General features: G+C 36.1%; 1 protein-coding gene across 1 annotated transcript; it reads left to right on the forward strand.

Moving 5' to 3' along the window:
- Window positions 1-410: 410 nt before the first annotated feature.
- On the forward strand, window positions 411-13038 carry LOC125266031 (cytosolic phospholipase A2 gamma-like). Its single transcript, XM_048186518.1, has 10 exons — window positions 411-437; window positions 604-738; window positions 7079-7221; window positions 7323-7524; window positions 8730-8841; window positions 8916-9056; window positions 9247-9312; window positions 9393-9437; window positions 10078-10335; window positions 11441-13038. Exons 1-10 carry the CDS (start codon window positions 411-413, stop codon window positions 11587-11589), a joined length of 1278 nt encoding a protein of 425 aa, XP_048042475.1. The 3' UTR covers window positions 11590-13038.
- The last annotated feature ends 3831 nt before the right edge of the window (window positions 13039-16869 follow it).

Raw genomic sequence — 16869 nt, forward strand, 5'->3', positions numbered from 1 at the left:
ATTTTCTATACATCAAAATCTGTGTAATGTTCTTTAAATATACTATAAATAATTATATGTTTGTATGTTTGGAACAAACTTTAAGTCAGTTTAATTTAAGTTAAAAGGACTTATACAGCTCAAAAATAAAATAAAATAAAATAAATAAATAATAATAAAAAAAAACTTTACAGTGCTGCTATTTTGATCCTTACATTTTATTTAACTGACTGTATAAGAATAAAAACTATAAGGATGTAAATTTGCATGACGTCCCAAACAATCAGCTGTATTATAGACAGTAATATAATATATGTAAATATATATATATATATATATATATATATATATATATATATAGAGAGAGAGAGAGAGAGAGAGAGAGAGTATAATCTCAAATAACAGAAACTGTGGACTTTATTGTTTTACAGATGAGTGCATCCAAACCCCAGGAAATGGTATGTAATCCTGCTCAGATTCATGGAAGCATTCAAAATAAGTTTTGTACTATTACTTACACAATTAAAGTCTAACTGAGAATAACTGTTCAAAATAAACGGCAGACTTGAATTGCATTGAAATCTAGAATATTCAATATCTAAATATCAAATAAGTTAAATTCAGGACTGTTCTGTCTGTCGCTGCAGCGGTGAGGTGCGAATCGAACCCTCTCTGAATAAGAATGAAGCAGAGTTTATAGACGGAAGGAGAAAATCTGTTCTACAAAGCCTGAAGAAGCTTCAGATAAAGTGCCGTCAGGTAAAGCTTCTTATTTTATACTTCATATATCTGAGATGACCTGTGAATGGTGCTGTGGCCGATGAACATCAAATGTTAAGTCACTTCATATTTTAGGGCCCTATGAAATCTGTTTTATTTTTTCCCAAATTCCGTTTTTTCCGTTTTATTTTTTCTGGATTCCTTTTTATTTATTTTTTTAGACTCCATTTTAATGGTTAAATTAAATTTTAGTAAAGCATGTCCAATTAACTTAAATAATGAAACTTATCCAATTTACCAACAATTTATTAAAAGTTTAACAAAAAAAAAATATTTTTTTAGGGCCCTATGATATACGTTTTATTCTTTCCCCTCAATATTTTTTTATTTTTTATTTTTTTAAAGTTTTTATTTTATTTTTTTTTTTTTTACCAAATTCTGTTTTGTGTTTTAATTTTCTGGATTCTATTTTAATGGTTTAATTACATTTTGCACTCTGCAGAGCGCATTGTTTGCCAAGTCTTCCAATAATGCAAGATAATTTTTCACAGCTGTCTTTATAGGGTTTGACGCCAATTACGCATCGTGTTTAAAACTAGACAAATTATAAATTGAGTGTTTTATAATTAAAGGAAACACAAGCCATATGTGGATTGCTTAATGCATACTCAGGGCTCAATGCTAAGGAGTTTTTTCTGCTGGCCCAGTTGAGCTGGTGGTTAATTTTACTTGCCCTGCCAAAATTTTCTCTGGCCCCACAACAAAAAATTAATAAAGTAAAAGAAAAGAAAATGAGCCTATAAAATAAGCCTAATTATTGTTTTTGTTGTTTCTGATACATGTATCCTTAATAAATAAGGTTATAACACCAAAAGCTACTAGATTACTAATATTTAAAATGTAAGTAAGTTAAACAGTAATAAAACGAAAACAACTCATCAAAATACAAGTAATGGCACAAATAAATACAACAGATCATAAATGAAATAAATGGTGCTTTTCAGGTTTATGTAGGCTTAAGCAGGAGATTTTCAGGTACAGAAATTGCAATCTAATGTATAATATAACTGTCTATAAATTAAACTTTATTAAAGTTAATCAGTCAAGAGCAGTTACAGATGCATAAATAATGTTTTGAAATGTTGAAAATATAAAACATTAAATACTGTTATTTGAAATTATTTATAAAATGAGAAGATTGGCTACTTTAAATATGAAATTTAACCCATCATGAGGTGGCAGCAAGTTCCTGTTAATGAGCGAGTCATTGAGATTCAACCGATTCATTCAAACGGCTGATTCATTTAATAATAATAATAATAATGCATTTTATTTCATGGCGCCTTTCAGAACACCCAAGGTCACCTTACAAGCAATATACAGGTCACTGCATAAGACAGAAACAAACAACAAACAAACAAACAAACAAACAAACAGCATATACATATAAAGTGCATTTAAGTCTCAATAAAACATGCTATAAAAAAGCCTGTATAAAAAGATATGTCTTAAGACGCGTTTTAAAAGTCAACAAGCACTCGCTATTGCGAACATTGAGGGGAAGAGAGTTCCATAGGCAAGGGGCAACATAACTAAAAGATCTGGCACCCATAGTAGTAAGTCGAATCCGAGGTACCGCAAGAGAAATTGAAGATGAAGATCTAAGTGCACGTGAAGGAGTGTAAACCTGGAGAAGTTGAGTAAGGTATTGTGGTGCATGATTATGAAGTGCCTTATAAGTGAGTAGCAAGATTTTGAATTCAACTCTATATTTTACTGGAAAACAGTGCAATTGCTGGAGAACTGGAGAAATGTGATGTGATGAAGGTGTTCTAGAAAGAACACAAGCTGCAGAATTCTGAACCAATTGAAGCTTATGCAGCAATTTGGAGGGAATACCTGTGAGAAGAGCATTGCAGTAGTCTATACGTGAGGTGACTAGTGCGTGAATGAGAACTGCAGTATTATTATTTGAAAGAAATGGACGTAGACGATTAATATTACGCAAATGGAAGTATGCAATCTGTGTGATATTATTAATCTGAGCTTCAAAAGATAGTGTGCTATCCATGATGACACCCAAACTTTTAACCTGAGAGGAAGGACAGATTGCAGTATTGTCAATGTGTAAAGAGAAACAAGTAGATTTAGACACAACAGATCTAGTGGCAACAAGCAGAGCCTCAGTTTTATTGCCATTTAATTTCAAGAAGTTCGCTGAAAGCCAGTCTTTAATTTCAGCTAAACAGCTTGACAAAGATGGCGGAGGAAAAGAACCGGTAGGTTTGGCAGACAGGTAAAGTTGGGTGTCATCCGCGTAACAGTGAAAATTAATACCATATTTCCTTAAAATATCACTAAGAGGGAGCATATATATAATGAAGAGAAGCGGGCCCAAAACAGAACCCTGGGGAACACCAGTGATGACTGTAGATAGTCTTGAACCAAAACCTTTTAATTGAATACGCTGACTGCGTCCAGATAGATATGAACTAAACCAAGACAGAGCAGTGCCAGTAATACCAATGGAAACTAATCTGTCAAGAAGTATGTTATGTGAGACAGTATCAAAGGCAGCGCTCAAGTCAAGAAGGACAAGTATAGTTAAAAGCCCAGAGTCAGCTGCCAACAGTAGATCATTGGTTATTCTGACAAGAGCAGTTTCAGTGTTGTGGTGGGGATGAAAACCAGATTGGAATTGTTCATACAAGTTATTATTGGACAGATGTTCATGAATTTGAATTGCAATACACTTTTCAATTACCTTGGAGATGAATGGTAAATTTGAAATTGGACGATAATTTTCAAAATCAAATGGATCACCCCCTGGTATCTTAAGTATAGATGTAATAATAGCAGATTTAAGAGATGGAGATACAAAACCACAATTTTAGTAATCAACGGCAAAAGGGCTGGTAAACAAGCTTTTACTAAAGGAGTTGGTAGAGGGTCTAACTGACAAGTCGAAGATTTAGATTTACCTATCAGACCTTCTATCTCTGAAATAGTTGGCAGTGTAAAGTTAGAAAAAACAGAGTGGGGAGGCGTGTGAGTGATAGACTGACAAGAGTCATTGTGAAGAGTACCAACAAGTAATTGCCGATGTACCTTTTCAACCTTAGATGTAAAAAAAGTCAAAAAGCGATCACATAAGTGAGTGGAATACATATCAGATGGAAAAGAATCAGGTGGTTTCAGAATATTGTTTACCACCAAGAAAAGAGACCTAGAGTTCCCATTGCTAGCTCCAATTACATTGGAGTAGTAATCGGATTTAGCTGTAGTTAGTGCATTTTTATCATTTTGAATATGTTCAGCATACATGTCTTTATGTACAGTAAGGCCTGACCTGACGTACAGCCGCTCTAACCTACGACCTTTAGTTTTAAGTTCACGCAGTTCAGGTGTAAACCAAGGAGCTGAATGGACAAATGAAACACTTCGAGTTTTCACAGGTGCGAATTCATCTAAAATCATGTTCAGTCCATCATTGTAATATTTTACCAGTTCATCAACAGTAGTGAAATCAGATTTACTGGAAAAAATGGCAAGTTCATCAGCAAGTGTAGGCAAATCAATGTTCTTAATATTCCGAAATGTAATCGGGCGACACAGGTTTACCTTAAAAATGGCCAGTTTGGCACAAAATGACACCAGAAAGTGATCTGATATGGATAGATCAGAAACAGTACAATTAAAAGGTGTTATACCAGAGCAGCAAACAAGATCAAGAGTATGCCCCTTAGTATGAGTGGGCAGTGTGTTAAATTGGTGTATACCAAAGCAATCCAAACATGATAAAAATTTGCTTGTAAATGCATTACTGACATTATCTATATGAATGTTAAAATCACCCAGAAGGATAACATTTGAAGATATGGAACACAGATAAGTCAAGAGTTCAGATAATTCAGTTAAAAAGGCATTGTTGCTCTTGGGAGGGCGGTAGATAGTTATGAGGATGGTTGGAATCGCACCATTGATTTTTATGGCAATTGACTCAAAAGAAGAATATGTAGACAAAGTTAACTGAGATACTTTCAATTTCTTTTTATAAAGTATTGCTAGCCCCCCTCCCCTTCCCGTATCACAATATTTACAAACATAACTATATCCTGGGGGAACAGACTCATTTAGATGGAAAAAGTCGTGGTTTCTGCCAAGTCTCAGTTAGACAGAGAAAGTCAAACTCACGGTCAGACAGTAGATCGTACACCAGGAGTCCTTTAGTCAAGTCAAGTCAAGTCAAATTTATTTATATAGCGCTTTTACAATTGGTAATTGTTTCAAAGCAGCTTTACATATTAGAAGCACAGAAAAAAGGGAAGTGGTTAAAAATAAGCTGTACAAACAAGCGTGGTAATATGTAACATATACAAGATGGTGCTACATTAAGCCAATGTCGGCTGACTCCCAGGGGTGGAAAAAACCCCCTAGGAGAAAAACCCAGCGTGCTAACACTGGGAAAAAAGTCCTAGGAGGGAAAAAACCCCTTGGAAGATATATATAATATATATAGTGGAAAGCGATCGTATATTAAGTAATCCAAAGAAAAATTTGTTTTTACCAGAATCGTTGCCAACCGATCTGGCCGGGTTGATTAATACACTGCGATTGACAGTCCGTGTAAGTCTCCTAGGCGGGCGTGGTTTAGATGACCAAAAGGACTGTATTTTCCCTTTCGAGATTGCAAGCACATGCGGTGTGTATAACTCCATGCATCGACGTCACTTTCCGCGACCGAATAGCATTTCCCGATCAGCTGGAATGAGTGGCAACAATACCTGCTGCATGACTGGAAGTTAACAGGTGGAAGCTGCGAAAATGCGAGTAAAGACTAACGAATTACACTAAAGGTTGGAAGCTGAATGTAAGTTACAACTTGTCAAATAAACCTAATCCATGGAGCATCGCCCATGCTAGCCAGGAGTTGTGTTATCCTGACATTTATATATGTGCCTGACCCGACGGATGGTAGAAATACATAAAGCACCATCTAGCTCTGTGAATATTTCATAGTTGAACTACAATGCCAGGTAGGTTTAAATCCGCGTAAGGAACTTAGTCAATGTTATATCGTCATTTCAATCGGCAACCGCTAAGAGAGCATCATATAGTTCATAGGTATAGTTTACGTCAGTGTTAGTTCAACCATTGTACAAACACGCCGAATTCATGCAGAATGGATACAGATGGTCAGACTATTTAATTGATCAGTTGTAAACACAAGTATCATAGATGCATCCATGCAATTCATAACTGCAGGACGATTTTGAAGTTTAAAATTCCCTCCCTGAGCAGCGGCATGCCAACTGCAAATCCAGCGTTTCTCTGCCTGGAGTCGTTGCTTTATGCAGTTTTTAAACGTGATATACGCTCAGGTTTTGTATCAAAGCTATTTGTACGGGCCGGTGCTACAAAGCTCTTTCCACGCAGCATGTGTTTTTAGACATGTTATTTCACGACAGTTCATTTAGACATAAATCAATGCTGCCGACTTCAAGGTTTCGCACTATTTTCCTTGACGCGAAGCTCAGCGCCGCGTTTGCCGAAAAATGGTGCTCTTCGTGTAATATTGGCTAACTATATTAAATTATATAAATATAAAAGACTACATGATAATGTTAATGTGTGTTAAAGAAACAAACATAAATGAAATATCACACAACATTATTAATGCGTTAACATGTGCAAGCGTGGCGAGGCGCTATCTTCCTCCGGTAATGTGTCGAGCCCATTCAGTCTTTTGCCTTTTCTTTGTAAAAAAGAGCCTTATATGAACAAAAACGTCACGTGCATACCCTGTAGCTAGGGAGTGTCAAACTAAAAAAAAACATTTCACAAGAAGTTGCATGATTATTTGACAAGTGAAATGCTCAAAAAAAAAAAAAAAAAAAAGCCATTCCCCCGTGCTTTTCCGGATATGGATTTAATATTCGGGCACACCCCTCCCAGCAAACAAAAATATGTTCTAAGAATCTTTTGCTAACATTCCCATTAAGTTATACAAATGTTATGTTTTCTGAATGTTTAAAACGTCCAGTTTTTTTTAACATTACATTTTGCAAACATTATTGAAACTTTGAACAATCTCTGAACAATCTGAAACAAGTTGCATTTAAAAATGTTAGACGAACATCTAACTAAACATTTTAGAAAATAAATAACGCTCCATGACTGATGTTTAAATAACTTTATGTTAATGTTTTGAGAACATTATTAAAGACCAGATAACATTGAATTAACGTTACTTCAAGAACGTTAGTTCATAAATTTAAGAGAACCTTGCCAGAAAAGTTCTGCGAAATTTACCTGTTAGCTGGGCTTTTACTTTAAAAATAAGGAGGATATAATGCTTTGAGTGGTGTGTGTGTTTTAGAATGAGGTGCCAAACATTGCATTACTGGGTTCTGGAGGAGGACAACGAGCAATGGTGGGATTGCTGGGATCCCTGGTTCAGCTCCAGAAAACAGGTCTTCTGGACTCCATCCTTTATCTGAGCGGAGTCTCTGGATCCACCTGGTATGAACACTGAGAAACACACACATATACACACACACACACACACACACACACACACAGGTTGAATGCCAAAATTGACTGCATATGTTGTTCCTCTGAAGGTGTATGGCCTCCGTATATCAGGATCCAGACTGGTCCACCAAACTAGAGACTGTGAAAAACAAGATCATCAAGAGACTCAGCGGTCCTGGAGTCAGCTGGAAAGAAGCATTTGCCAAACTGAAGAAATATTACTATGGGAAAGACCACTTCAGTCTGACTGACATCTGGGCAGTGATGGTCATCACGTCATATGTGAAAGAGGTCTGTAAATAGCCTATTCATGACCCGGGACAGATCTAGAAAATTATTTATAGGATGGCACGAGGACTATGAGGAGTGACAACACCAAAGCAAGCAGTTATTCATATTTCTTGTGGATTTATGGACATTTGAGTATATTAATATGCAAAACAGTTGCATTCCTCTAGAGGGACCACAAAGTAATCATCTTACTTTAAAAAATAAAAATCAAATAACAGACATTTTCTATTAAGCATATCAACTTATTCTAAACATCTCTGAGCTTATAGGGATAGGTCTAGACTACTACATAGAGAATATAACACAAAATTAATACACAGATAGGTGATAAAATTAACATGATGTTATGAATAATGAATCCACTGAATATAAGACTTATGTGATTTAATTAACAATATGTATAATATTAAGTAAATCAAGTCAAATTTGCGCTTTTCACAATACACATATCGTTTTAAAGCAGCTCGTCGGAAGTAAGACCAAGTTCTTCAGGGGTTGTGTGAAGAGGAAAAAAAAAACAGGAAATAAATATTTCTCGAAACTACTCAGGGAAAAGTAGCATTTTTACAGACAACATGTTATTGATATCATGCTGTTTACTCAGTGATTTAAAGGCGGTCCACTGAATTGGGCTGCACAGGTTGCGCTGTGTTTTGACTCACTAAAAAGAACCGGTTCATAAGAGTCATTTGTTCATGAATTGGTGCACATGTTGCTCCTCTGTGTGTTTTTGACTCACTACAAAGAACAGTTTCATAAGAGTGATTTGCACGTAAATCAGGCTAGACAGGTTGCGCTGTGTGTTTTTGACTCAGGTTCATAAGAGTCATTTGTTAATTAATAAAATCTGGCTTATATCGACTATATCTGAAAATACAGTGTAAAGCATATTCACTCGTTTTAACCAACATCATAGAGATAAAACTGACGTGAAAAGTAAAATCTCCTAAATGACTTTTGTACTTCAGCAGTCATATTTCTTTATCTCAAGCATGAATGAAATGATGAAATTTACTAATTTTCTCAGTAAAATTCTCTTTATAAAGTCTCTCACTGCATAAATGTAAAGATACTTGAGGCTTTGAGTCAAGAGGACTGTTGTTGCACAAGTTTTAAGTTGAACTTGTTGGTGATTGAAGAAATTGAATGTATTTGTCCCCGGTCTCTACAATAACATGAAGCTGTGAATACTGTGTTCTCTGTAGATCGACGAACACACACTCACAGAGCAGTGGAGCCAGCAGAGTAAAGACGGTAAAGTCCCGTTTCCCATCTACACCGTGATCGACAAGAAGTGCAAACAACGCAATATCGGAGGTCTGTGTTTGTCTGAAAGAGAGAGAGATAATGTGTTTGTTTCAGTTGTTATATAGACGTGTTTCTGTCTGCAGACCCCTGGTTTGAGATCACTCCTCATGAAGCAGGTTATTCTCTCACTGGAGCGTTTGTGGACGCCTCCAACTTTGGCAGCAAGTTTCACAAAGGCTCCAAGAAAAATCAGCAGGATGAATTTGACATGCTGTACCTGCAAGGTAACAAACTCTGTTAAAGGGGAGTTTAATATTTGTAATATCAGTTTATATTCTACATCGCACACTGTACAAAATTTACCTAAATTTCAGGTCTGTATTAGCTTATTGCGTAATAATATGTGCTATTTATGTTGTGTTAGGGTGTTATGTTGTACCTGTGTCCAGTGTTTTACTGTCTGTTTTTCTGCAGCTCTATGCGGAAGCGCTTTAGCTGATGAAGTGGAGATTAAGAAACTTCTCTGGCAAAAGATAAAAGGTTCTGACCTTAATTTGACTTAAGTTTAACAGTTATTTAATTACCATCCATTTGATTTTTTTGTTTGTTTTGTTTTTCAGATTTCTTTCAACAAAAGGAAACAATACTTGAGGAAATGGGAAAGGGTAAAGCATTTCTTAAGTTTTAAAACTATTTAACAGCCCTGATTTGATGTTTTTAAAGAAGTCTCTTCTGCTCATGAGGCATATCTGATCAAAAATATAGCAAAAACAGTAATAATGTGAAATATTACTACAACCTAAAATAACTGTTTTCTATGTGAATATTTAGTAAAGTGTAATTTATTCCTGTGATCAAAGCTGAATTTTCAGCATCATTACTCCAGTCTTCAGTGTCACATGATCCTTCAGAAATCATTCTAATATGATGATTTGCTGCTAAAGAAACATTTATGATTATTATCAATGTTGAAATGACACATGATACTTTTTCAGGATTTTTGATGAATAGAAAGTTCAACAGAACAGCATTTATTTGAACAAGAAATCTTTATAAATGTCTTTACTGTCACTTTTGATTAATTTAATGTGTCTTTGTTGAATAAAAGTATGTATTTTTACCTTACCCCAAACTTTTGAATAGTAGTGCATCAACAGTTTCCACAAAAATACGAAGCAGCAAAACTGTTTTCAACATCAATAATAATCAGAAATGTTTCTTGAGCAGCAAATCAACATATTCGAATGATTTCTGAAGGATCATGTGACATTGAAGTGAATCTGAAAATGTAAATTTAATCTATAGAACCGCATGAGAGGAGACTGGAAGCATTGGCAAGAGAGAGCGGAACAGGGTCGGAAGAAGTCTTTGCAGCGGGATTCAAACCCGGGACGCGAGAAGTGCTACTGCACCCTCTATCAGAGCGCAGACAACAAGATCCAAACGCTCCAGCTACAGAAGAGTGTTACCAGGTGCTCATGAACCTAGTGGACATGAATCTCTCTGTTTTGACTGGCAAAGATCCTTCTGCTTTTGATGAATCCATCAGGACATCACTGAACGGTAACAAGCCACTGATTGGTCTGTATGTCCATCACAGCCTTGTGTTCACGTCTTAAAGTTTTATGGCCCATTTGCACCAGGGATGATAACTAGATATAGTTCTAAAATCGCTCTAAATATAAAAGAATAGCAGAGTCCACACCACAACTGTAACGGCGCAGAGAAACAATATCATTGGAATCACTTTCAGAATGATTTTTCCAGCTGATGAACAGTAGAAACATTGACAGCCAATCAGAATCCATCCTGCTTAAAGAGCTCAAGCATTTAAAGTGACAGATGACAAAACTGCAGCTTGTGCTTAAAGAGTTAGTTCACATAAAAATATTAATATCAAGATTAATATTTTGTAAATAAAGTGCTACATTTTGTTTTTTGCACAAACAAAGCACTCACGTCACTTCATAAAATTGAGGTTGGAGTCACATGAATTACTTTAAAGGGATAGTTCAGTCAGAAATGACAATTCTGTCATAATTTACTCACTGTCAATTAGTTTCTTTCTTTTATACATAAAAGATGATATTTTAAAGATTGTGTGTAACTAAACAGTTGATGGACATTGACTTCCATAGGAAAAAAAAAAATATATATATATAGTCAGTGGGGTCCATCAACAGTTTGGTTACAGACATTCTTCAAAATATCTTTTGTGTTCAGCAGAATAATGAAATTCATACAGGTTTACAATAAGAATTTTCATTTTTGGATGAACTAGCCCTTTAGTAAACAGAATGATATTGTGCTTTGGTCTGGACGATGTGAAAGCTAAAATAGTTATCGTTATAGTTATCGTCCTTGGTGTGAATGGGCCTTTGACACAGATTTGAGAAGAAAACTAAAAAAAAAAAAAATTAAATACTGTATAAAATTCAAAAGGCCATATTTCATATCATATCTGCATTTAAAATGTGTCATTTGTAAGTGTTGCTTTGGATAAAAGCATCTGTTTATGATTAAATGTAATTTTAAAAAATGTTTTAGTCAATTTTTGCTTTTTGGTAAAAATTTAAAACAATTATGAAAATAAAACCAAAAAAAAAAAAAAGATACACATACTAGAATAAGAAGAACTCACTAATGTACATGTCCTGTCTTTTTACAGATCTCTCTGGAGGCAAAATTTGTGTGGAAAGACTGAGAATTGCTGATAAAAAAGCAGAAAAACTGAATATGAAGAGTTACACCATGGATGTAATCAACAATTTTAGAGGTCGGATTGGTTGGCCATTTGGTAGGTTGAACTGTTTCTAATATCCATCCATCCATTCTCCACACCACTTTTCTAGAGTTGTCAGGATGCTGATTTACACCTTACCTTAGTGTTACCAAAATTTCCATCTATTATTTTAACAAACTAATAAACGTAATGTGATGCATATTTGTCAGTCACACATCAATAAAACAGATCAGAACCTGTTTCAACCTGGTTATTGTGAATTAAGAAAAAAACACTTTAGCACTATTATAGAAAACTGATTCATTCATGTACGACTGACAAATATGCATTACATTAAGTTTATTAGTTTGTGTTAAAACTGTATAATTCAAATGGATGGAAATTTTAAATGCAATTTTTGATTTTATAGCAAGATTGATACGTATACCACTGTACATTTAATATTTTAGATATTTAAGATTCAAGATTCAGATATTTTTATCCTCTAGTTCTTTTGAAAACCAGTTAGTTCTATTAAAAGACAAAATACTTGTCTGACCCTGTAATGAAACATGTAGTCAAGAAGTCTATACAGCCAACATTGTTCTCGATAAGAACTCAAAATCAAAACTACACTGTCAAAATGAACAAAATAACAAGGGAATATATTACAAATCCAACTGTCAAACCGTGTTTTTGCCTTGCCCCAAATCACTGTCGTAAACCTATAATAATCAGCCTATTTATATTTAAGCTGTTGATATGGATTTTGCATGAAACTGCTTACTTCTGTGTTTATGTCTATCTATAAATAAATGAAAGAAGTTCAGGCTACTATATGCAGTGGAAGGTGTCATAATAGCTTGAATCCACGACAAATGAACATTGAAACTAAATGAGTTTACAAGCAAAAAGTGAAAGAGAGAGAACCAGTAATAAAACATGAATCAACATAATTAGAGTAGCAGTTCTTTCTTAAGTTCAGAAAACAATCTTTATGCTGGTAACAATCTCTAAACCAGTTTTGAGTATTTGCCTATAAATATCCTTACTTGCGCTATATTCCAGATAGATCATATTTTAGATTTTTCTCACCTCCTTCTAGGAAATAACGTCTGGAACGCCACTCAAAGTCAGCCATTTTGCGTGAACTCGGGGTACATCGATTAGCCCCGACCTCAGCGAGATGCGTCATTTTGACTCAATTCCAAGATGTTGTGTCCTGACGCCAATGAATATGAATGTAAAAACAAACTTTAACATTAGACATTAAGTTCATGTAATGTTACCTTCGTTTTTGCTTTTCGCCAGCAATTTTCAAAGCGATTTTATGTCATTTTTATTCTATTTTGCCATAATCAACACAAATACGCAATATGCTCTCATTGTGTCATGTGGTCAACATGTGAATGTGACGTATGAGTGACTGGAACTCACTGAGGTCTGAAGTGGGACATTTCATTTCGTCCAACCTCATCTGGAACGCAGCATGAGTTATAGTTTCCACTGTTATCTTTTCATTTTAAAAAATTGATTACAGTATCTTTTTGGCAAACTTTTAAAACAATTATGAAAATCAAACCATGAAACCAAAAAAAATACATACTAGAATAAGAAGAACTCACTAACATGTACATGTCCCGTCTTTTTACAGATCTCTCTGGAGGCCAAAGTCATGTGGAGTTTCCACGGTTATCTGATATGAACCGTCTCTGCAAACTACTGAGTAAGCACCAATCAGAAGCCGCATTTTTATGATGTCATCATGTAGACTTCTTACAAAGTATTTTACAGTATTTTAAAAATACAAAACACTAAAGTATAAAGTGATACAAAACACTAAAGTATAAAGTGATACAAAACACAAAGCCATTTTCATCAACCCTATCAAATACAAATTACAAAATATTATTTTGTATTTGAAATACATGTATCAAATACTGCCCATCCCTGTATATGTATAATATATATATAAAATTGATATAAGTGATTACTCGGATTTAAACCTAACTATATTGTATTTATATAAAGCGTTCACAGGCCGATTTGCTTTATGTATTTCCCCAGCATCAAAATCAGGCACATATAAATGTCAGGAAACACGACTCCCGGCTGCATGTCAATATCCATGGATTAGGTTTATTTGACATGTCATAAAGAACACTTTCGAGTCCAACCTTTAGTGTAATTGTTTGTTTTACTCGCGTTTTCGCAGTTTCCCCTATTAAATCCAGTCACGCAGCAGGTTCTTCTGCCACTCAGTCCAGCTGAGGGAGCGCGTTCCGGTCAATGCATACCCTCTATAGTAATTAACAAGACACAGCTGAACTCAAACACTAATCAATCTGTAACCAAGGAGACAAACAAGTGGCAGGAAACTTATGCTTCAACCACAAGAAGGCCAAAAGAACTATTTACTCAGCCTGAAAACTGAAGACCTTAATTAGTAAGAGTGCATTTGTTTTCAGGTGCTTGGACGAGCATTATTAAATGCATGAATCACTGGACCTGGGGCAAGAATTATAACTTCCTCCACGACATGACAGGTAAGAACAGACCTGCTGACTGGAAATTCTGTGTGAATAATATAATAATGCTGTGATCCCTCAGGTGAAGCAGTGCCCTCCATTCTTCAGGAAACTGAGACGAGAGACTTTGAAGATGCCGGGCTGTTGCTGAACTCACCCTACTTCTCAGTGCTGAGAAAAGAGAGACACATCGACCTCATCATTTCACTGGACTTCAGTGAGGGTGATCCTTTCATGGTATTATACACATTTTTCATTCTCTACAGTTTCACTCATAAGAAAATGCTAGTGATTAAAAAAATAAGAGCAATTGTGATGCTTTTCCACTGCAGACAGTGAAGGAAGCTGCCAAGATGTGCAAGGAACTAAACATCCCGTTCCCTGAGGTCAACATTCCCAGTGAAGATGTAATGAAACCAAAGGACTTCTATGTGTTCAAAGGCAAAAACACTCCAACCGTGATCCACATCCCTCTCTTTAATGTGGTCAACTGTGGAGGCAAGTTAAAGTCTTACAATGTCCTGAATAAAACTGAAATATCAACTGTGTTCTGATTTAAGTGTGTTCATGTTTCTTCAGATAAAATTGAGGCCAAGAGGAAAAGTTATAAGACCTTTCAAGGTCCTTACAGTGCTGAGATGATCACTGATCTCATGGAGGTCGCTGGAAAAAACATCACAAACAACAGAGGAAAACTGGTGGAGCAGATCCGTGCGGCCGTTGGGCAAAAAGGATCCAGGCGTTAATGTTTAAAATCTGAATATAGACTAAACTGATTTGCATATCAGCAGTGTTGGGGGTAACGCATTATAAGTAACATGAGTTATGTAATCAGATTACTTTTTGAGAGGATGTGTGGAATGTAACGCATTACTTTCCTTAAAAAGTAACTAAGTAATGCAATAGTGACTTTTTATGGCGGTAATGCATTCATTTCCAAAGTAACTTTCCCCAACACTGCATATCAGTCATTTTAATTTATTTTTAATTTATTTCAGTCATTAATTTATTTTTCTGTCAGCATTTTTTTTTTTCCTGCAAAATGCTTTTTTTCCTGCTAATTCTGTTTAATATGTTTCTGCATGTTTCAATGTTTCATCATTATGCCAGCTGATTATAATAAAACAGAGTTTTGGTCCTGAATGCTGACTGGTCAATTCAGAGTTTCATCTTTTTTCCCCCCTGGTATTTTGGACATACAGTATTTAAAATTGGTTCTTATTAATTCCAAAAGGGTTAGGATTTTGGTTTTCCTAAACACAGTGTGATAATTAAATTTCCAAGAAATTTCTTCCATGCCCTTAACAGTTAAATACACTAAAAAAGTTAAGTATTTGCATCTATTTGATTTTAGTTTAGTAATCATATTTTCAAAAATGCATCTACTGTATTTGATTCCTTATAATCAGTATAAACCAGCCCATTTGTGAAAACTATCAAATTGAATCAGTTAAAGTTTTTATAAAGTTCTTAATGTTGTTTATAAATCTATGTGGTGTTTTTAATATGCTTTAAGACAAACCATGTGCAAATTCATCAGTCAACACCATTGCTGAGAATTTTCTCCTTAAATCTGAAGTGAAAAAAACACGATTTGAAATCGCTGGTGTGTGTGATGCCACAAACTACCTTGTAACCCAGGTGAAAAAAAAGTACATTTCAATAATGTACTTAAAGTGCTCTATTTTCGCGCAGTAATTTTGTACTTAATATACTAAAAATTCTTCTTTAGTACTTCATCTTAAGAACATCTAAGTGACACCATGACACTTAAATGTGCTTTTAATATACTATCTCTGTATTTAAAAAACGTCTCGGTTATGCATATAACCTTAGTTCACGAGTTCACATATCCATATAATTAAATGGAGTAAAGTTTTGCGTATTTGGCGTGCTGTCCGGGGAGAGGGCTCCGAGCTCGGAATTTTGGCCCGAACCCAGAGTACTCCCCCCGGTGTGGTAGAAGTAGATAGAACTATAAGTGAGGAGATGGGGTGGAGGAGGGATGCTGATAAACTCTCAGATGAACGGAAGTCAGTCTGCTGAATTTATACCTTTTGACATTGGTTAAGTTGATTAACTGAATGCTCTCCACCTGTGCTAATTAGGTTAATTATCTGAACTTGCTCCTCCCGAATTTTGTTAATAAAACATCATTTCACGAGTTCACATATCCATATAATTAAATGTAGTAAAGTTTTGCGTATTTGGCGTGCTGTCCGGGGAGAGGGCTCCGAGCTCGGAATTTTGGCCCGAACCCAGAGTACTCCCCCCAAAAAGCAAAAGAGCAAAAAGGACAGCCGCCAGACTAAAAACCCCCAAAAGACGCAGAGAATTGGCGGACTGGCATTTCGGGATCGTGCATCGCCAGGTAGACGGGCCCTACCGACCAATTGACGGGGAGCGCGTGATTTGGAGCGGCCGATCGGGAGGGCTCTGGTTACGTCTGACAGGAGACCAATGCTCAGTGTCAAACGGGTGAGCCCTACCAACCGAAAGACGAGGGGCGACGTGGTTTAAGAATGACCAGCCAACAGGGGCCCACTCAGCCTCAGCCGGGAGCAGCCCCCGGCAACAGGTGAGTGGGTTCCATTGGCTGATGGCGGGATGAAAGAAATTGGAATGCCTGGCCAGGAGAGCTCTCGCAGCATCCGATGGGAGACCAAGGCTCCAGGAGACCAATGCTCATGGCATCGGATGGGTAAACCTCGCTAGCACACAGGCAGAAAGTAAAGAGCAGAGGCTCGACCGGGAGGCTCTCGCGGCGTCCGACGGGAGACCAAGGCTCCAGGAGACCAATGCTCAAGGCCTCAGACGGGTAAGCCTCGCCGGACAAGAAAAGCAGCA

This window comes from Megalobrama amblycephala, linkage group LG4 (assembly GCF_018812025.1).
Source record: "Megalobrama amblycephala isolate DHTTF-2021 linkage group LG4, ASM1881202v1, whole genome shotgun sequence".
NCBI lineage: Eukaryota > Metazoa > Chordata > Actinopteri > Cypriniformes > Xenocyprididae > Megalobrama > Megalobrama amblycephala.

Excerpts from the sequence above, each read along its gene's own strand:
- LOC125266031 (XM_048186518.1), top strand. The coding sequence starts at position 411 with ATGAGTGCATCCAAACCCCAGGAAATG. Across the intron at positions 9,057-9,246 it reads TGACATGCTGTACCTGCAAG|CTCTATGCGGAAGCGCTTTA; the intron begins GTAACAAACTCT and ends GTTTTTCTGCAG. Across the intron at positions 9,313-9,392 it reads TCTCTGGCAAAAGATAAAAG|ATTTCTTTCAACAAAAGGAA; the intron begins GTTCTGACCTTA and ends TTTGTTTTTCAG.